This window comes from Neovison vison, chromosome 10 (assembly GCF_020171115.1).
Source record: "Neovison vison isolate M4711 chromosome 10, ASM_NN_V1, whole genome shotgun sequence".
Lineage (NCBI taxonomy): Eukaryota > Metazoa > Chordata > Mammalia > Carnivora > Mustelidae > Neogale > Neogale vison.
This window is the reverse complement of record NC_058100.1, coordinates 32751672-32774096: the sequence shown is the minus strand read 5'-3', so window position 1 is coordinate 32774096 and position 22425 is coordinate 32751672. Positions and strand designations below refer to the sequence as shown.

At 44.4% G+C, this 22425-nt stretch overlaps 1 protein-coding gene across 2 annotated transcripts; it reads left to right on the top strand.

The window, feature by feature from the left end:
* The first annotated feature begins 650 nt into the window (after positions 1-650).
* Positions 651-21625, top strand: SLC19A2 (solute carrier family 19 member 2). Of its 2 annotated transcripts, none has more exons than XM_044266919.1 (6): positions 651-988; positions 7443-8030; positions 14788-15010; positions 16895-17087; positions 17454-17595; positions 19605-21625. In XM_044266919.1, the coding sequence occupies exons 1-6, from the start codon at positions 791-793 to the stop codon at positions 19728-19730; spliced, it is 1470 nt and encodes a 489-aa protein (XP_044122854.1). In that variant the 5' UTR covers positions 651-790; the 3' UTR covers positions 19731-21625. The 2 variants fall into 2 exon arrangements, with proteins under 2 accessions (XP_044122854.1, XP_044122853.1); XM_044266918.1 differs by lacking the exon at positions 19605-21625 and adding an exon at positions 17987-19598.
* Positions 21626-22425: the final 800 nt, after the last annotated feature.

Genomic DNA, 22425 nt, shown 5'->3' with positions numbered 1-22425 from the left:
GGCTGCGCGCGCCCCTCCCGCCGCGGGCTCGGGGAAGCCCCCGGAGCTCAGGCCCGGCCCCGCGGATGAACGCGACCGAAAACGCGACGGCTGCCGGCCGAAGGCTCCGGCGTTCCCGCGCCCCCGGCTCCAGCTCGGCGAGGCCCGCCCGGCCGGCCTCGCGTGCGGGCTGCGGACAGTCCCCGGAGGGACGCTGACTGAGAGGGGAGAGCGCGCGTGGGGAACGGCGCCTTCTCTTCGGGCGGGGGAGGGCGGCGGCAGGTCGTGAAGGAGGAACGGTGAGTCGCCCGCCAGCTTGCGCCCCGGCCCTCCGCCTGACTGATGCGCACGGCCCCGGCCTCCGCCAGACGGATGCGCACGGCCCCGGGCAGCGCGGCCGCCCAGCCCGCGTCCTCCACAGCTTCACGCCGAGCCCCGCAGGTCGACGCACGTCAGCCGACCGGCGCTCAGCCCGCGCCTCGCATTTCAGAGTCCGCGACCAATGGGAGAGAAGCCAGATTCTAGGAGTCCGCTGCGATTGGCTGCGCGCCCGGGGGGCGGAGGCGGCGGGGGGCGGGCCTCGCGCTCGCGCTCGGGAGGTAGCATGGGAGGCGGCGGCGGCGGCGAGGGGGACGGGAGGGCAGCCCGGGGAGGCGGCGTCTGGCGGAGCGCGACCTGGCTCCGCCGCGAAGGGCGCCGCTCGCGACTGCAGCGTTCCGCGCCGCGGCAGCGCTAGAGCCTCCCTGCGGCGGGCGGAGGACGAGCGGGCGCGCACGGGCGCCGGGCCGGGTCCGCGGCCTCCGCACGGCGAATGGATGTGCCCGGCCCGGGGTCCCGGCGGGCGGCGGCGGCCACCGCGCTCCTGCGCTCGGCCCGCGTGCCCCGTGGGGGCTGGTTCCTGCCCACCGCGCTGCTGTGCGCCTACGGCTTCTTCGCCAGCCTCCGGCCGTCCGAGCCCTTCCTGACGCCCTACCTGCTGGGGCCCGACAAGAACCTGACGGAGCGGGAGGTAGGCGCGGGCGGCCGGCGGGGACAGGGCCCGCGGGAGGAGGAGCGCCGGGCGCTTTCTGCAGAGCGGCGCTGCCTTCCCGCAGCCGCGGCGGCTCGGTGCGCTTTCCCGCCGGCGGCCCGACCTGGCGGCGTGTGCGGCGCGCGGGGCCGGGGCGCGGCGGGGCCCGGCGCGTGGGCTTGAGGCGGCGTGTGGAGGCCGCGGCGCGGGCGCTCGGGCGGGCCTGCAGTTCCCGCGGGCGGCGGGAGGGGGCGCGGCGCGTTGTCCTTGGGGCTCGGGAGTTAGTGTCTGGTTCCTGACCGAGAGCAGGCAGCCGGGGGCTGAGGAACCCTTGCTTCAAAAAATTTTAGGCTTTTACTTATTTATTTGTCGGAGAGAGACAGCGGGACAGGGAGCACAAGCAGGGCAGAGGCGCAGGGAGAAGCAGGCTTCCCGCCGAGCAGGGAGCCCGATGCGGGGCTCGATCCCGGGACCCTGGGACCCTGAGCTGAGCCGAGGGCAGACGCCCCGTCCCTGAGCCGCCCAGGCGCCCCCGAACCCGCGGTTTTTGCAAGAATCGTGTCCCCGCGCGGCTGCGTCTTCCCCCCATCCCGTGCTTTGTTTACTCCGCGGGCCGGAGGTCCTCAAATTACGGACCGAACAGAACAACGAACACACGCACCCCTTAACTTGCTTGGATTACTGAAGGGGTGCGGCCTGGTTCACGGACTTGCTGACCCCTGTGCCTACCACCGCGTGAGCGCCCCCCCCCCCCCATAAACTCAGTCTCCTTCCTGTGTCAGTCCTCGCCCCGCGGGGCAGCCGCGCACTGCCCCTGCAAGCGGGTCGGAGCACGAGGCAGTGACTCCCAGTCCCGCTTGTCGCTTTGCCCACGTCCGCTTTCAAGGACACTCGGGGAGTGGAAGGTCACCGCGCGCTCCTAGACTGGCGACTCCGCTTGGTCTGCGTTGTCCGACTCCAGCAGGTGGCATTGCTTTTCACCCAGTTCAAGGTCTTCTCCGTCCGAAGAACCCCCCACGGACACCGCCGCAGGTCCTCATTCCCGCGGTTTTAACGCGGGTTGCATTTTACCCCCGGAGGCGGGCGATTTTACAAGAAAGTTACCGCAGAGGATTCGAGAGAGTGACTCCGAGGCAGGCACTTGCTCCTGCGGTGCAGCCACCGAAGCAGCAGTGGTGCTTGAGCTGCTGATGGGAACGGCCATGTGACCGGCGCGGGGCGGGCACCTGGCCGGAGAGAGGGGCGCTTGGGGGGAAACGAGCTCCTGCTGTGGCTGCTTGAAAGCCGATCTGTTTTGTCACACGCCCTGAGCCGGGGAGTTGTCATATCATGTGCCCTGTCCAATCAGAGAGCTTTCTAGCTTCGTTCATCTTCAGTGGCACTGGAGTAGCACAAGGGTGCTAGACCCAGTAAATACTGGCAGATTATGTAACGAACACATAGCACGATTTCTGTTACTGCAAGCGGAGGAGGATGGGGGCAGAGTTTGAAAAGAAATCCAGGGGGCACCTGGGTGGCTCAGCGGGTTAAAGCCTCTGCCTTCAGCTCAGGTCATGATCCCAGGGTTCTGGGATCAAGCCCGGCATCAGGCTCTCTGCTCAGTGAGGAGCCTGTTTACTCCTCTCTCTCTGCCTGCCTCTCTGCCAACTTGTGATCTCTCTCTGTGTCAAATAAATAAGTAAAATCTTAAAAAAAAAAAAAAGAAAGAAAGAAAGAAAGAAAAGAAAAGAAATCCAGTGGTCTAGAGAGGAGGTCGTTTGTCTAGGAGGACCTTGGACCTTGGACCTGGTGTTGAGACACAGTATGGCTCTGTCCACCTTCTTGGGAACTCTGGGTTTCTAAAATATCTAAAAACAGAAATAAGTAGAACAGCTTGTTCTCCTTCCTGGCCTAATGCTTGCTTTCACCAGTGGACAGTTAATAAAATGATTTTCAGGCAAAGTGAATGTCAGGTCATGGTCAGTGCTGTTTGTGTCAAGTGCGTATTTACTTGTAAGACTTTAGAAGGGCCTGCGTAGATCATCATAAATGGAGCTATTGTTAACCGAGTCTAAAGGCAGAAGAAGAAAAAGGAGGATGGAATTTCCTCTATCTTTGCACCCTCAAAGGATTTTTTTCTTAGATTTCAGGAAAAAATGATTACCTGTTCCAGGTACCATTTTTAAGGGTTTCTGTTTGTTTTTTTAAGATTTTATTTACTTGTTTGAGAGAGGGAGGGCATATGTGGGGGTTGGTGGGCAGAGGGAGAAGCAGGTTCCCCACTGAGCAGGGAGCCTAGTGTGGGTCTGGATCCCAGGACCCCTGGGATTATGACCTGAGCAGAGGCAGACGCTTAGCAGACTGAGCCACCCCCCACTACCCCCACACACGTACTTTCTAAGATTTAAACACATTAAAAATGGAATGTGTTCTGACAGATGAAGCCAAACATTTAATAAAATAGAGCTTTATATCTCCAACAGTTTTTTATTCTTTCATCTTTTTTAGCTTGTGATTTGACAGACATTCACTACCTTTCTTCGATTTAAAAAAAACAAACAATTTTCTACCTATTCTGTCTGATATTCAGAGTCCTACAGAATTTGGCTCTTAATCTCCTTAACAGCCTTATTTCCCATTACATCTTTCTTCTCCTTGCCTTCTTCCTCTACATGCCCATCTGCCATCCACATCAATCTTCTCGTCATAAATCCAGCATATCCACAGTCTCTCACCTACCAGTCTGTACTCAAAGTTGTGATTTCTTGCTTGGAATAAGCTTCTCATACCTATCTGTTGATATCTTTCTGTTAGCCCCTAACTTTGTTCTCCTTCAGGGGCACCTCAAAGAAGTAACCCTGTATTTCCTATCTTCCTTATCAATAACGAATGAATATATATTGCTCATTAGGTTCAGAACTCCTGAAGAACTAAGACTTTATTTTATTTTTTGTAATCCACACAGCTTAAAGTGTTGTGCAAATAAGAGCTTATTAACTAGTTGTTTAATTGAAACTGGATTCTAAAATAAAGTCTAAATCCTAATTAGAGCTTGAAATGAACATCTGTTTTCTCTTGACTTTGGTATCTCAGAAAAAAGCACAAACAAGCTCTGATCCAAAGAATGGTAAAAGGCACCTTGTCGATAAAATCAGTTACCTTTGCTCACATGGCAGATTTTACCTGAGATAAGTGGGTATTGTCCAGAATATGGACAATAAGTCTGTAATTTGTTAATAAATCTGCATATTTTGTCTTGTGGGAGGGAGGTTTCCCTTTAGGATTAAAAGTATCTGCTGGAGAAACATACTTTGGTGTAACAGTTTGTCCGTGGTGGCATTTGAAAAAGAATGGATCTTCTTTTGGAGATCCAGTGGCTAAGCTCCGGAGTATGGTCTTGATCTCTTCAGGAATGCCCTATAAAGGCACTTTCAGACGGGTTGAAAACGCTGCTGCGGGCACTAGCAGTAGCCCCGGAACATAGCAGATGATCAACAAGAGTTTTCTGATTGAAGAAATGAGGCATTTTCTTGTGTAGAATCAGAGTATCAAGGTTTCGATCCTCCCTCTGCCAGTGCTAGCTGTGAGAACTTGGGAAAACTTGCTTAACACTTTTGTAAGGCCAAGTTTCCTCCGTTGGTAAGCGTTGGTAAAACCTCTTAAGGTTGTTGTTTGGGTTAAATGCAGTGAGGTAGGTAAGGCGATTCGCATAGTGGGTGGTAAGTCAATAGACCTTTGCTATTATAATGATAACATCGTGAGAGGGACATTCATCTTGGGGTGACCTCTCTCTCATAAAAGAAAAGTCAGGTTTTTTTTTATTTCGAATGAGTCAAAGAGAACTCATCTTTTCCCCACCACCCCCACCCACCTTTAATTTTATTCCTTTAATTTTATTCCACGCATTGCAGGTCTGGCCAGGTTCCTGTTCCTCATCTTTGTTACCTTAATTGTGGTTTTCTGTTAGGAGTAGAATGAGTCTCATAAATATAAGCACGTGAAGATAATTTAAAGGATGAGTTTTTTATAATGAAAACCTAGCTGTTAATCATTCGGGGACAGCTGTTATCAAAAGGTATAGAACATGCGTACGTACAGACAATACTGCAGGAGTGAAGAAGTCAAAGTCCTGAAGGGAGCGTTGGGAACAAGAGAACATGGGGTACTGAAGGAAGTGACGGAGATTCTTTCTGAAGCAAAGGCTTGATGGCTAATGGTTTGGAGTGTAGTGTTGGGAAAAACAGGTTGGGGAAAATGTGAAGGTGAAGAAACGAGTGGAGTCAGAGGAGGCAGTTTCACACTTAAGAAAACTAGAGGAGACTATCTGTAAAACCAGAGGCAAAAAGAAAGAGTGAGGACTTGTTAATGCGCACCTCTGTGAAGTCACTGCTTCTATCTCAAAGGTACCCTGTCCCCTTTGGTTTTCTGTTGAGGTGTCCTAGGTCGTGGTGGTGCCTGATCTCAGTTGCTAAAATTTACACACTTTTAAATAACAATAATTTCTATGGTTCTTGATTATTCTTTTCATACCCATATTCAGGAGCAAGAAATTTCCTGATACAGTAGAGATTGCTAAATGATTTATACAAATACAAATTGGGCTAAAACTCGTGAATGTGAGACTGTTAGACAAATTATTTTTGATATCTGGCCAGTCAAAAACAGAAACCAAGTCTGGGCTATATTTCAGATTATGTTCTACTTTTGTAGTTATGTTCTGTACTGGCAAAGATTTTACAATAACTGTTTACCGGATTGTTCCTCTAAACCCTGACCCTGACTAGCCCGTTTTACATTTGGGTGAAATGTAAGTGTAAATTTCACCCAAATGTAAAGGTGAGAAAGCCTACATGAGAGTTAAAAAAAGAAAGTTGCCCTTGGCCTTAGATTGTCAGAGTCTAGAGTTAGATTGCTCCTTGGCAAAGTAGTTAGCCTGTTACCCACGCTTCCTTTCAGCAAGCACTTAAAGATCTGGGCCAGTGATCTAGATTTTTAAAAAGCCAACTTACATACATCCCCAGGACCTTGCTAGACACGGGTAGGAGTAAAAGAGGGGAGGGTCTCCTACAGTGATGGATCCTGGAAGAATGGGGAAGGCAGGTCAACTGAATTACTTCATTCATATTGTCCCAGAGGGTCTGTTTCAGCTTCAGTTCTCAATCTTGACCTCTAAGTAGAGGAAGTGAGTGATTTGCATGTATCTATCCTGTCCTTTAATCCTTGCAACAAGCAGCCCTGTGATGTAGGGTTTATGCCTCTTAAACTGGTAGTGGAGAGGGAGGCTAAAGGGAACTAAACAAAAAACTTGTGGATAATCACACAGCGAATGATGGGGGTGAAATCCCAGGGGAGTCTGTATGGTGGAAGATTTTAGAGATTATTTTAGAGATTTTTTATTCTAGAAAAAATTAGAGATTTTTCAGAGATTTTAGAGATTATTTCTACTTTATTCCAATTTTTAAAATTCCATTAAAGAGAAAACAAAACTTCTGTCCTTTTCATATTATAGACAAGCCAGAAAGAAGGACATCCAAGTTGCCTATAATCCTATCATCCACAGAGAATTGTTCGGTCAAGACTAGGACAGAACTATCCTCTTTACCTATTCCCTCAAAGCAAGGAAACTTAAAATCCGAGAAAACTAATCAAACAGTAGCTTCAAGGCTCCCTATTCTGGGGCTAGAAGAAGAATTGATGACCATTCCCAAACACTTACCTGTTTCCAAAACAGTTACTGAGCCAAGTACAGTCCACGCAGCGCGCTGGTTGCTGGGGCTGCGGGTCAGCGTTGGCCGGCGAGTCAGACCTCAGGAGTCTGCCCGCTAAGGCCGTGGTCCTCAGCTCTGGCTCAGACAAAAATCTCCTGGGACGTTGTTGGCAAGGCATGCACATTTTTTAAAGCTCCATGGGAGATGTGCAGCCGTGGGTAGGAAGCAGTGCTGGGTGGGAACTGGGGGGATGGGCACACACGAAGCGGTATCGGGAGCTCCAAGGACTGCGCCGTGAACACTGTCTGCTCCAGCAAAGTTGGCTCAGACCAGGATGGCTTCGAACCAGGCCTTGATGAAGGGGGAGGACTTTAAGAGAAAGATGATGGGGTGAAAATGGGGAATTATATGCCAGACAGTTATCAGAATTGTTGTTGAGGTTTCTTTGGTTGATAAAGATGATTTATTAGATGGGGCGCCTGGGTGGCTCAGTGGGTTAAGCCTCTGCCTTCAGCTCAGGTCATGATCTCAGGGTCCTGGGATCCAGCCCCGCATCGGGCTCTCTGCTCAGCGGGGAGCCTGCTTCCCTCTCTCTCTGCCTGCCTCTCTGCCTACTTGTGATCTCGGTCAAATAAGTAAATAAAATCTTTAAAAAAAAGATGATTTATTAGAGGTATGGGTAGTTTGTTTTATAAGAATACATTGTGATGAATATTCCAGGTCCATTGATACCACTAACAGGTTTTTAAATTTCCTTTTTCTCTCAGGTCTTCAATGAAATTTATCCAATATGGACTTACTCTTACCTGGTGCTGCTGTTTCCAGTGTTCCTCGCCACAGACTACCTCCGTTATAAGCCTGTTGTTTTGCTGCAGGGATTCAGCCTTATTGTTACATGGTTCATGCTGCTCTATGCCCAGGGACTGCTGGCCATTCAGTTCTTGGAATTCTTCTATGGCATTGCCACAGCCACTGAAATTGCCTATTACTCTTATATCTACAGTGTAGTAGACCTGAACATGTACCAGAAAGTCACAAGTTACTGTCGGAGTGCCACCTTGGTGGGCTTTACTGTGGGCTCTGTCCTGGGGCAAATCCTCGTCTCCGTGGCAGGCTGGTCCCTGTTCAGTCTGAATGTCATCTCTCTTACCTGTGTTTCTGTGGCTTTTGCTGTGGCCTGGTTTCTGCCTATGCCACAGAAGAGCCTTTTCTTTCACCATGTTCCTTCCACTTGCCAGAGGATGAATGGTATTAAGACACAAAATGGCAGCATTGTAACCAACACCTCAGCTTCTAACCACCTTCCTGGGTGGGAGGACATTGAGTCAAAAATCCCCCTAAATATGGAGGAGCTGGTAAGTTTAGCCTTAAATGTCTTGTGGTTGGTGGAGCAGTGGTGACAGAACAGACAGGAAACCTCCTCTTGCTAGACTTCATATTCATCTGGATTCAGGTTTTTATCCTGAATTGGTCCAGTGGTTCATTCATCCACTGATTAAAGATAAGGTTGATTTATATTAGGGATGACGAATGTGTTTTATCCTGGAGTGAGTGACCTCTAAAGTCAGACTGCACAGCGTGACATTGCTTGTGTCAGAGGTCTCTTAAGAGGCCACAGCAGCAGCTGTGTCTTCTTCACCGCTATCCCCAGTACTTGGTCTATAAAGAAAGCACTCAGAAAATTTTGCTAAATGAATAGATGAAATGATTCCAATAAATGATGAATATCCACTTCCAGTTCTGAATTGAAACCCAAAGTATTTAAGGTTGGGAGCTTAACTTTCTCTTCAGTGCTGGAAGTAGTATCTGTATTTTCAAGTCACACTTTCCCAGAGGGGGTTAGTAATGAACAGCGCAGAGGAAGACAATCATAAGAGGAAAATTTAAGATGATGATGGAATACATTTAAAAACGTGACTGTGAAGTTGTCTCTTAGGTTTATTAGATTATCAGAATAATCCATCCATACGTTCTGGCTAGCCAGCAATACTAATTGCTTCCCCCATTCATTAACCCTTCTTTATAAAAGCTTCTTATCTTTCCAACAGGTTATACCCTGTGAGGGACAAGGTTCATTCCAGTGATACTGAATTAGTCTTAGCTTTCATGGGACGTGTTTGGAAATAACCTGTTAACCTTCTTACTGTGTGGGTCCATAAGCCTTGTCGTTGAATGAGAGTAGAGCACCTACATGGGTGGTTTTCGGCTCCCCACCCGAAGTTAACTCAAATTGTTTCCGTGTGGCGTCTAATTACTCTCTGATGCCTACCCCTGTTCTTCACTTACCGTTACTAGTTGCAGCTTAGGTTATCCTACGAAAGAGCTTGAGCCTCGGGGACTCTGGTCATGAAACTCACTTTTATTCCTCGGGCACCTGCAGGTAGCGTCAGTCATACCTGGATAAAGTAAGAATGCAGTGCCGATTCCTTCATTGTTTGTTAGCCAGCAAGAGTTGATGGAGGGGGAAAGAGTTAAAATCACCTGATCTTACGGAGTAGAAAAAAAGAATAAAATGGCTGTAGGTAAAATTAATATGTATACACATTTGCATAATACTTCTATATCTTCAATATTAACATTGGCCATACTTCTGAAGATTTGTATAGACCAGGAAGTTTTAAACCATTTTGAGCATGAGTAAGAAACACATCTTACATAGAAACAAATTCTGCCGATAGGTTTTTTCTATTAAACTGTTTTTTCTATTAAACTGAAGCAAAGGTTTTACTGCGCAATACTTTATTGATACATTCCATTCAATTCATTTATTTGATAATAACTTCAGTTTTATTTTTAGTTTTTTAATTTAAATGTAATGAATATATAGTGTCTTATTTGTTTCATTCATTTTGGTTTTTTTATACAATGCAGATCACTGCCCACTACATTGATTTTATTGCATTTTAATGAGTTATAAACCACATCTAAAAAACTGTCGACCAACTTGACATTTGTTGTTTATGCACATGCAAAATGTCAGTACTTGATATGCTGAAGAATCTGAAACTTAGAGTTGAAAGTGATTCTGACCACAGGCCATTGCTCGGTCAGAGTATCTGAAAGTTACAAGGGACTTTAGATGTCATCAACCCTCTCATTTTAGAGATAGGGGTTGGGAACAGAGATGAGTGACGTGTGTGGAATCGCACTGATAGACCCTGTAACATCATTAAAGAGAATGTATGAGATCCACTTTGATCTGTATTTTATGCTGTAAGGGCTTTCACGATGGGGTCAGAACCATCCTGTCGGGTACAGTGTGGTAAAAGTTAGTTGCGAGTCAGTTCCTTCGTATCCGGGCTGTGCTGCTGGCACGGAACAGGCTGTTGGGGCTGCTTGGCAGCTGTACAGGGCGAAAATAGTGCTGTTTCTCTTGACAGGCTTGAAGAAGTCAGAATACAGATGCTAGGAACCGCAGTGCCATTTTAAGTTGATAGAGCCCACAGCAGAACTGTGTAAATCATAATTGTAAATATGGTAAAGAAGAGTGGGTAGGTGCGTGGGTGGTTTGATCTTGGCTTGATGGAAAGGGAAAATGAAGTGGAAGCCAAAGTGACAGCCCCATCCACCAGTTACCCTCCAGTGTCTGTGAGTTCTTTTCAGAACGGGCCTCTTGCTGTGGACACTCCAGCACAGCCAGGGATTCTCTTTCCTAAATAGGAAACGGGATTCCTTCTGTGCTTGGCCTAGTGTCAGACCTGATTTACTTTAAATTGCTCATCCGTTAGAAATGATGTAAATTAAGCCCCTTCTTTAGCACAGGGCCTGACACATGATTACTGGGAGGATACCTGTTAATACACCCATACTTTTATTTGTAGACTGATACCCTTTATGATGAGTAAGCATTCTTTTGTGTATGTGTGTGTTGAGCTCTATGAAGCATTAATGTTTCCACTTTGTACTTTATATAATTTCTAGCAGCACATCATAGTGGATTTTGAAGATGGTCAAACTGAGGTTGTAGTACTTAACCAGCAGGGTGATCTTGGGCAAGTTACTTAATTCTTTGAGACTTTATTTCTTTACTCCTTCTTCTGTCTGCCTCACAGAGTTATTTCGTGTATTAAATTGAAAGGCAAAGTAAGGCTCTCAAATGAGTATCTGTAGTAGGTAATCAGTATATGGTTCCATTTCTTTTTTTTTCTTTTTAAAGATTTTACTTATTTATTTGACAGAGAGGTTACAAGTAGGCAGAGAGGCAGAGGGAAAAGCAGGCTCCCCTGCTGAGCAGAGAGCCCGAGTGGGGCTCGATCCCAGGGCTCTGAGATCATAACCTGAGTGGAAGGGAGAGGCTTAACCCACTGAGCCACCCAGGTGCCCTATGGTTCCATTTCTATTGTCTTTATCATTATACCTGAGTAATCAAGAATAGCCTTGTGCCTTCACTGTAGATAGTTGTTGTGGGGCTACAGATAACCTTTCAGTTCGAATTGGTTCCCCCTGGTTTTCTGAACCTTAGGAAAGGTGTCTCCGGAACCTGGTCCTAATTCTACCACTAATTCTTTAACTGAGGCTACTCTTAACTGTAGACTGTGAAACCAGATGATCCCTGAACTTTCCTGAGCTCTGGAATGCTGAGTTTGATGAGCTGATTGATCTGAAAGTACATTTTTCTTCAGTTTCCCAGGCATCACACAAATGCCTTTTCCTTTCCTGTCCAATGCTCTCTGTAATTAGGAGCACATAGTGTCATAGAAGTGGTTTAATTGCAGTCATCAGCCCTTGACTTAAATCTTCACTGTTTAGGCAATAAACCCTACTTATCCTACCCCCGCCTCCATATATTTTCCTGTTGTGTGTAGAAGAAAATCCAAAACTCATAATGTGGCCTGGGAATCCCCCTGTAATCTGGCCTGTCTCACGTGAAACTCGCTGAAACACATCAAGCTTATTCCCACTTTAGAACTTCAGTCCAGAGGTTTCAGTCAGGACTGCCCTTCATTCTGATTTTCATGGCTGGTTCCCTTGTGTTACTCAGGTATCCGCTCAGGCCTGAGCTTTTCAGAAAGCCTTTCAACACTCTGACCAGCCTTCCTTTTCTCGACCACAGTCCCTTGCCACCCTTTCTTCGTAGTATCCTTCCTGCTGTAAGCTCTCTCCCGTGTGCTTATCGCTGGTCTCCCCTAACCAAAATGTCAGCTAACGAGGGCAGGGACTTCTCTGCTGTATTGCCAGAATCTAGACCCTCGCCAAACATGCAGTGTGGGTGCTTGTAAATATTTGTTGATTGTCTCAGTGAGCCATGATAGAGTACAAAGGAAACCAGCATTTGTTGAGCACTTGCTGCATACCAAGTAACACCTACTGAGTTCTTTCAAAAGCCTGTTGAAGAAAATATGCATTTCCATTTTATAGTAAAAAGCCCAAGATTTAGAAATTTTTTCCATCTGCATGTAGGCAGGTGTACTCCTGTTGTTTTTTCCTTACCGTCATTATCGCCTCAGCTCCCATTTGTTTTGACCTGGGTACTGGATACTGTGGTAGAAATCTTAGATTCATTAGCTCATTTAATCCTTACGAAAACTCTGTGATGTGAGAAGATTCATTAGCTCATTTAATCCTTACAAAAACTCTGTGATGTGGGAATCGATGCCCCCCTTGTACAGTTGAGGGAACGAAAGCTGACATCAGATAACTTACCCAAAGGCACAAAGAAAGTAGCACGCTCAAAATTCAAACCCAGATCCAGCTAACTTCAAAAACCACTATACAGGGGCGCCTGGGTGGCTCAGTGGGTTAAGCCGCTGCCTTCGGCTCAGGTGATGATCTCAGGGTCCTGGGATCGAGTCCCGCATCGGGCTCTCTGCTCAGCAGGGAGCCTGCTTCCCTCTATCTGCCTGCCTCTCCATCTACTTGTGATTTCTCTCTGTCAAATAAATACATAAAATCTTTAAAAAAAAAAACAAAACAAAAACCCACTATACTAAAGACCCCTATTCCTTGGTGGAGAGAAAGAATTTCTCAAGGTTTTTTTTTGTTTTTCTTTTAAGACCACATCAGAACCTTTCTTTAAGTGGCATCTGAAACTCGATTTAGGGCTGGTGTAAGTAGGCATACATAGCTGTGGAACATTACTTGGTTCTCATTCCACTGAGATTATCCTCACATTTTAGGGAGAAAATAACCTTTATTTACTTAATTTCATGAGTCACTGTGGATACAATATATAGTTAATATATCATCTTAGTAGGAAAAAGTCTGATTTTATAAAGATTCACACTTCATTTTTTAATTAAACAGTAAAAGAAAACTACATAAAAAGAAGTCTGAATCATCTGATCTGCTACCAACAATAGTAGATTATCACTATTAATAGTTGAGTGACCTTAATAAGCATCTCTTTTCATATATACATAAGTATGTATTTGTAGGTATACATTTTATAATACATGAAATTATAGTCTGCATGTAGTTTTCGAACTCTATGGATTTTTTTGCTCCATGGTATGTGATCCTTATCTTCCTTGTCTTCTCATATCAAAATATTTTGCTTTCAGAATCTAAGGAAATGAAATTGAAATGGTGGGTAGTTTGTGTTGGGACAGTAGTCCCCCTTTCCATCCAGGCTGGCCCCAAGCACAAAGCCAGAATGGTAGAGAGTCTTCTGTGAAGGGCATAGTCTCCTTTCGACCCTTCTTCTCTCCTTATGGTCACGTACCATTCCCTCTGGATATCTCCAGTCAGATCCCAGCCAGTGGATGTATCTGAGCTGGGATGGGAGGGAGGGAGTGTGTAGCCCTACGTGGTTGCACCCTTCCCTGTTACAGCTCAGTGCCCTTGAACTTGAGAGAAGTGTCATCTTCCCTGAAACAGCAGCCAAAGACAGGTCAACTCTTAACAGGTTGTTAATGCCCTACTTTCTGGTTTAGGAATGAGAGCTCAATAAGCTACCAGGCTAAGGCAAGAATGACTCTTGGAGCAGAATAAGTGCACAACAGGCCAGAGCAGGAGAGAGAGTCCTAGAAGCTTTTTATGTTTGGCTAGAACTTCACTGTTGCCCAATTGTAAACCTGCCTCAACAGCACTTATGCTTCCTTGATCCATATTTTGTTTTGTTTTGTTTTCCTAAAAACAAATGTACATTATTTGTTCCCATCAGTTAAGGCTCACTCTGTATGTTTTTACTGTGTTTTGGATAACAGAATATCAACAGCTAAGGAGATAATGATAGGCTCCTTTTCATCATGAAAGTGTTTGTTGTTCATAGCAAGAGTTAGGATTGGGATTGTGTCCTTCAAAAACATTTAATAAAAGAAGCAAACTTAGACTTGGAAATTTCCATCCTAGCTGTTGTTTTGGCTACAGACTGATCTCCCTCTGTGCACAACAGGGCTGAGAAATGAGTGGTTTTGTAACTTGGCCTTCCAAACACCCAGCTATACCTACTCAGAGGTTCTGTTTACATCTGGAGGTGCTCCTTTGCTGAAAGACCTGATATTTGAGGTAGACTTTGGGAGGCAGATAAGATTTGAATAGAAAAATAATGAAGAACATTTTAAACAAAGGAAATTAAAAAAAAAATTCCAGAAGTTGCTGTTAGAGGTGGTTGTAGGGTTATTAATTGACCTAATCTCCATGTTCCTGTGCCTCAGGGAATGGGACACCTGAGGAGAGGGAAATGGAGGGAAAATCGCAGGTCAGTGGGGCAGTCAGAACACATACAACATTTATTGATGAAGTTGGCTGTCTTCAATGGGTACAGTTCATGGCAGCCTAAAACAAGGACAGTAGTAACATCAAAGGTCACTGATACAGACCACCATAAAAAAAACAATAATGAAAAAGTTAGAAATACTGTGAGAATAACCAAAATGTGACACAAAGACCCAAAGTAACAAATACCATGGGAAACCTGGCTCTGATAGACTTGCTCGAGAGGGTTGCCATAAACCTTCCAGAAGTTAAAAACATATTTGCAAAGTGCGGAAAAGGGAAGCACAATAAAATGAGGTTCACCTCTATACTATTTGTATGCACAAAAATAACCAACCAGTTGGTTTTCACCAGGAAAAAGAAAAATGTCTGTCAAATAGAAAAGGAAGTGCATAACAGTTGTTTCCTGTGGTTGCCTTCCTAGTGTTTGAGCTTTCTTCCCCTTTTCCTATGTAGGAGCCCCAGCCGGACCGTCTCCTCGTGCTGAAGGTCCTGTGGAATGACTTCCTGATGTGTTACTCCTCTCGTCCGCTGCTCTGCTGGTCTGTGTGGTGGGCCCTCTCCACCTGTGGCTATTTCCAAGTGGTGAACTACACACAGGGCCTGTGGGAGCAAGTGATGCCCTCTCGAAGTGCTGCTATCTACAATGGGGGCGTGGAGGCCGCGTCCACCCTCCTGGGTAAGGAGGGCGGGTGGGTAGTTCCCCCTCAGGTGATGAGGTCAGCCATAATCAGATTTCCTCTCCCCTCCTAAATTTAAAGTGACCCCAACGAATGATCTCTTTTCTTTTTTCTTTCTTTTTTTAAAAAAATTTATTTATTTGACACAGTGCACGAGCAGCGGGAGCAGGAGGGATAGGAAGAAGCAGTCTCCCCTCTGAGCAGGAAACCCGATGTGGTCTTGATCCTAGAACCCTGGGATCATGACCAGAGCTGAAGGCAGATGCTTAACCGACTGAGCCACTCAGGCGCCCCAAGGAATGATTTCTTTATTTTGAGTTTTAATTTTGTAATTTACGAAGAAATTTAGCAGTGTTCAAGTCATGGGTCAGCATGATTAACACACTTCGGTTCTTTATGTCCTTCAGGGAAGCCTAATGGAATGATTTTCAAAAATTTCTTCTTCAGGTTTCCATTATCTCTGTATTTATTAGATGCTTTTGCTACTTGATGTGAAACTTTGAAATAATATGTAGAAGTTTATGACAATAACTAATGTTAAGTGTTAATATGCAATAAATGCTGTTCTTAGGACTTGTGTCCTAAGACAGGACAGGACTTAGGTCCTCACACAGTGCCCGAGATAGGTGCGGTCATTATCCCTATTTTATTATTTTTTATTTTTTTATTTTTAAGATATTTATTTATTTATTTGACAGAGATCACAGGTAGACAGAGAGGCAAGCAGAGAGAGAGAGGAGGAAGCAGGCTCCCTGCCGAGCAGAGAGCCCGATGTGGGACTCGATCCCAGGACCCTGGGATCATGACCTGAGCCGAAGGCAGAGGCTTTAACCCACTGAGCCACCCAGGTGCCCTTATCCCTATTTTATAGTTAGGGAAACAGGTTGCCCAAGATCAGATAGGTGGTAAGTAGTAAAGTTAGGATTTGAACTCAGAGCCTGTGTCCTTGACCATTATATTCTATCGCCCCTTTCTAATTTTTTTACTTACTTCCTTTTTAAGAACAATTAATTAACTAATTAATTAATTAATTTGAGAGAGAGAATGAGAGGGGAAAGGTCAGAGGAAGAAGCAGGCTCCCCGCTGAGCAGGAAGCCTGATGTGGGGCTCCCACCTGGGACACCAGGATCATGACCTGAGCTGAAGGCAGTTGTTTTTTGTTTGTTTGTTTTTGTTTTTGTTTTTTTTTAATAAATGGGTATTACATTTCCGTTTTATTTTATTTTTTAAAAGATTTTATTTATTTATTCATGAGAGACAGAGGGAGAAAGCAGGCTCCCCACTGAGCAGAGAGCCCAATGTGGGACTTGGTCCCAGGACCCCGGGACCATGACCTGAGCCAGAGGCAGATGCTTAATCAACTGAGCCACACAGGCACCCATGTTGACTGACTTCTTAAGGTGTTTAGAAGACATCCCATGATTTCCGTATTTCTGTCTTTTTCTGTACACACTCTCATTCAGTCTCTCCTTGTCTCTCAGTGGCTCCATGGTGTTTATTCCATCGAGTCCAAAATTCTCTGCCTCACTTTCAAGGCCCTCTCTAATCTTGAGCTCCCCTATTTATTTATTTGTTTATTAAAAAGATTTATTTAGTTATTTATCTGACAGCGATCACAAGTAGGCAGAGAGGCAGGCAGAGAGAGGGGGAAGCAGGCTCCCTGCTGAGCAGAGAGCGCGATGTGGGGCTGGATCCCAGGACCCTGAGATCATGACCTGAGCCAAAGACAGAGGCTTTAACCCATGGAGTCACCCAGGTGTCCCTTCAGCTCCCATATTAGTTGCAAGATTTTAAGATTTAATAATCTAAGCTGAATTTTGAATTCATTAAAAGAGCATTTGTTTAGCAAAATAAATAGGTGGGTTTTCTGTTTGGTTTTGTAGGTGCCGTTGCTGTGTTTGCGGTGGGTTACATCAAAATATCCTGGTCAACGTGGGGGGAGATGGCGCTGTCTCTGTTTTCCCTGCTGATTGCTGCTTCCGTGTATGTCATGGATACGGTGCACAACATCTGGGTTTGCTACGCGTCCTATGTCATCTTCAGAATCATCTACATGTTACTCATCACCATAGCAACGTATGTATTTGGAGTCAAAGAAGCATTTGGAAAACTTGTGCCAGTATAAACTCTTTTGGTTTCTTTACAAACAAATGAAAATTTCTAGTTAAAAGCAGCAAACAGAAGGAAGCATTGTATTGCATGTTTTTCTCCTGAAGAAGCACTTAGGTGAGGCTCGTTGATTTCCTTGTTCGTATATTCCTGCTCTGTTCTGATGTTTGCATGAGGTTTACACCAATTAGCAGCAACGGGCTTTTCACCTGGTTGGGGAGGGAAAGGACAATAGAAAGAAGGGGCTCCGCTTTATAATTGAAGTAAACATTCTAACTACCTTGGAAGTGATTCTTACCTATTCATTCTGCTTTTGTGGGTTGGTTTTTTAAGCTTTCAGATTGCTGCTAACCTCAGCATGGAGCGCTATGCCCTTGTGTTTGGTGTGAACACCTTCATTGCTCTGGCCCTGCAGACACTGCTCACTCTCATTGTGGTGGATTCCAGCGGCCTTGGCTTAGACATTACCACTCAGGTAAGATTTCTGTTTCGACACTCAAGGTGTTGTCACTGGATCAGGGTGACAATGTGGAGCTGGATGAAGCAAATTCAAACGGTAGAGACAGATAGGAGAAGTGGAAGTGTTCCCTCCTGCCTTCAGTCAACCCCCATCCTTAGTTCTTTTCTCCCTCAAGGATGTTGGGACCATCATATTTTTGATGAGGACCTAGAACATTTCTGAGTGTAACTTAACAGCCTGGTAGAGCCAAGAAGTAATGCTGGTTCCTTCCAGGCCAAGCTTTTCCGCTTCCTCATCCAGTATGTCCCTCCGTTTTTAATTCTGTGCATGGAACACTGCCTCTGGTGTTTGAGATGCCCTGCTTCATCTCACAGTTCTTTATGTCTCCTTCCTCCTTTATCCGAAGTACCACTCACCCAAATACCAAGGTAGTGACTTGCCATTGATGAATAGCATGAAGATTCTTCACGAGCGACCCATCAAGGAGACATCTGCACACACGCCCAGAGACTGTGGGTCCTTGCATTCATTCAGGAAGCGTATTGTCGCATATGCCTTCGTGTCTTGTGAGTTGTAGGTGGGCCTTGCTCTGTACTCTGGCAAAGGGGGCAGTTGAATCAAAAAGTGCCTCCCCCGCCCCCATCCCAGCCATCCCAGCCTGGATGACTCCTTCCATACTGAGGTACTAGTGTTCTTACTCTACAAAAGCCCACCGCGTTAGCAGTCATTAACTGTTTTTCCCCAAGAGCTCGAACAGAAATGATCATCATAGTAGCTGATGTGCACTGAGGGCTTTCATGGGCCACGTGGTCCTTTAGAGTTATGCAGGGTTGTTGTCAGGCTTGGGCATCAAGAGAATGAGTCCCTGAGAGGTTATGTAACATAAAGTGTTGCTTAAGGTCTCGTGGTCGATAATAGTGTGGCAAAGCTGGGATTTAAACCAGCTTCTAACTCTAAAGCTTGATCGTCCCTCCCTGGATCATGCTGCCTCAGAAAGGTGGGCGGGGGGAGCAGAGGGGGAGCTCACCACTTCCTCTGTGTTTCCCAATTACCACCGGCAGTGAAAACCTTGAGAAGACCTCTCAAGGGTTTGGTGTTTCGATTTGGAATGGAGGGTAGGAGAGGAACTAAGTGCTTGTCATCCTGCGATAGAAATAGTGGATGGAATCTCGAATTGTGTAGGTTGTGCTGAACTCTTAACTGCCGTAATTAATCAACAGGTTTCCTATAGGAAAATGTATCCAAATTTTAAAGAACCTGGCTCGAAGTCTTAGAGCGGCACCCGTATTGCGCTCACGAGCCAGCAGATGGTTGTTTCATAAGTTCTTTCAAGATGATGATGATGATGATGATGATGATGATGATGAAGCTGTTGATAAACTCTACAGTCACATTAAAATGTTAGCCTGGAGAAGATCCATATGAAAAGTGGAAAGTGATCCCCTAACGGAATCCAGCTGACTTTCTACTGCCCTCCTCTGGGGAAGAACAGAAGTTCTTCGTCTTCAGAATTTGGCCTGCTAGTCGCTTTTTACTTACCAGCTTGAGGGTAGAGACCGTGATTCCTTTGTGACAACTACAGCAACACAAATAGAAAACAGCTGTGTTTTCTATTCAGCCTTAGCGGTGTGTACGAATAAACACATGCATGATCTCATCCCTTCCCAGCAACCCTGTAAAATAGGGAATATTGTGAATTCCATGTTGTAAGTGAAGTCAGGGCTCAGAGATGAAGTATTTCAGTCAGGGTCACACGGCTAGGAAGGCATGGAGTCAGGAGCCACACTGAGGCCGGCAGAGCTTCAGTCTTACCATGCTCTGCTGTCTCGGTTTTTTTTTGTTTGTTTTTTTGTTTTTTTTTTTGTCAGAGCCTGGCAGGTTGTGTGAGCACACAGGGTTTTGTGAAGGCTTATGGAGAAACTGAATATACTTTTAATTACAGGCTATGTTCACATATATAAAATAAAACTTCTCATCTTCTACTTGATAATTCTCTCCATGACTTCTTTCCCCATCTCCTTTAGTTCCTGATCTACGCTGGGTATTTTGCACTCATCGCTGTGGTTTTCCTGGCTAATGGTGCCGTTAATATTCTGAAGAAGTACAGAAAGAAAGATGCAGAATTGAGTTCTCAAGTAACCACATCATAATACACTGCTGCTAAGCTGCTTCATATAGCAAAAAATCTGCACAGCAACTGTGCCTAGATGTATTTAATGTTTTAATATGTAGATGTATATTTATGAATGTGCTTTTTAAGGCTTCAAAGCAGCTAACTGACTAGACCTTGTGTTCCTAGAGTAACAATACTGTTTAGAGGAGCCAGAGGTGAAGTTTATCTCATGGATTATTTATGAAAGCTAATATAAGGATTACTTTCTTCTGATTCAGAAGTGAACTTGATTTTGAAAACCAAGTAATAAGAGCATTCAAGCAACCACATGGTGTTTGTACTTGGGATAGCAACTGAGTTTGGTGTTCGGTAGGTCAAGTTACTTCTCTCTATCTGATTGGCCAGAGGCGTGGCCTGGTGGGCTTCCCCGGGACCATGGGATATTACAGGTCAGAATAGAAATAGGTTCCAACAGCACCTGCCTCTGTTCAGCTTAATTCTTATTTCTGTTACTCATGTACATTCGTGTTTCTACAGATGAAAGTTGTTCTTAACCACTGGCAACATTTGCTCTGGTTTGGTGTTCTGTCGTATTAGGAATGTGTGTCATTTCTAATTTTATTTAAACAAATTCACTGTATGAATGTTCTGTTTCCATCTTGACAATTTTGTGTTTGTGTAGGTTGTCTTTAGAAATACACTTCTGCGTTACTTGTATGCTTCCCGGAGAAGCTCATTTAGTTAGAAAATAAGGCAAGTTTTGAGGCCTGCTAGTCATTGAAATGAAGAGACCTAATCAGAAAACTTATGGTATATTTGCCTGTATTTTGGTCTTTGGTATGAAGGACTTTTAATTCAGTGATGAAAAGTTAGTATGGGCTAAAGATACAAGTAGCCCATTTTGTATTCACATTCCCTTTTATTTCTAAAATAAAATGAAAAGTCCTTTTTAAAATATCTTCATCCCTGTTTATAGCTTTTATATTATTTGTCCTTCTTACCCAAGATAAAGATGTCATCGGGAGTTAGATGTGTTGGATTATTGTAAGGCCTTTTCACACACTGAGCCTCTTTTTAATTATTTCAGTGGGACAGAAACTAGGATAGACTTGATTCCTGCATTTTGTACATTAAATCTGCCTTTGTTTCTAAGGGTGGATCATCTTGGAATATCTGAAAATAAAAAATTGCTAGTGATTTCATTTCCAAGGTACTCGGAAAAATGTTATTATGTACGCATTGAATTCTGTAGCTAGTAAACCAAGGGGCTGCTAGTGTATGTGAGACTTGAAAGCCTTTTTATAGCCGACTTTGTTGCCTTATCTTGAAAAATAACCTTCGTTAACTTATTTAGAATAACACAGGTAAGCAGTGTGAATAATAGTATCAAGATTCCAAAGTTGATATAGTCATTTAGTATAAGTGGGAACTCTAGAAGTAGATGAAAGAAGATAAATATAGGCCATTTTCCATTCACTTTCCTTTCTGATCAAGGGCAAGAGCAGAACACTAAGTAAGGGAAGGGGAAGTGATGTCATAAAAGGACAGCCTCTGATTTTATATTGTGTCTTTTGTTTTGCTACAGAGGGAATTGTTTATTCAGAAACACGTAAAAAAGTGGTGTTCTGGGGATTTTATTCAATGTTTTTTAATAAAACCGACTGTGGTACAATCAAATTATTCATGTTACCAAAGCAATGTTTCCCTGGACTTTAATTCAAGGTTTGTGGTACCCAACTGGAGCCTTTACTTATTTAAGATGATAATAAGTTCATATCCTGGTATGTGGCCATATATACAGAATGTTGAGCCCAGTTTGCAAGTTGTACTGTATGCAATTTAGCAAAGAAGTGAAAATAATTTGTTGTACTTTTTATTCAATTCTGTATATATTATAAAATTATTTTTATTGAATAAATATTTTACATTATATTTTTCCTTTTAATCACAATTATTTTAAATTTGTTTATTGCTTCAGTAGGTGCTTTGGGTTACATATTTAAACCTTTTAATAATTTCTCCTAGGGTCAATTTCATACTACATCTTCCCTCATCTGACCTTTCTGTTTAGTCTTCTCATCATCCTGTGAATTCTTCCCATTGTTTTGTGATCTTTGCCTTTGACTCTTCCCCATTATTTTCTGTTGTTTTCCCTGTAATTTTTAGCACCACACCACACTGTTTATTTTTCTTGGTCTTCATCTTGGTACCTCTTATCTCTCTTTAAAGCATTCTTCTTTTTAGAAACCAAAAAGACCCACCTTCCCTTCAATGTTAACTGAATTTTACAAATAAAGGAGACTCAGTCAAATCAAGGGCTCAAGGTGCCATCTTCTTTTGAAACTTCATAGCCACTTTGTTCCAGCCCAAAATATTATGAAAGGAAGCATCTTCTTTCCTTCAGCTGAGAATCCCTTGTTCATTATGTCCCAGAAACCAAATCTCTTATTTCTTACATATACAAAGGAGAACCTTCCCTTTAATATCGCATTCTAAAACCTGTTTCATTATCACGGAAGACTCATTTTTTAAACTAAAAACATTTTTAAAATTTTCTGTCCCTGAAATTATATCCCCTGTATGTTAATGCCTTTCAAATTGTAAGCTTTCTGAGCAGGGGCCATGTCTTATTTTTATCTTTTGTTGTAAAACACATGCTAGTGCCATATGAATATTAAATTACATAAAGGATATGTAACAGATTCAGTACCTGCCAGTACAAATAGCTAAAT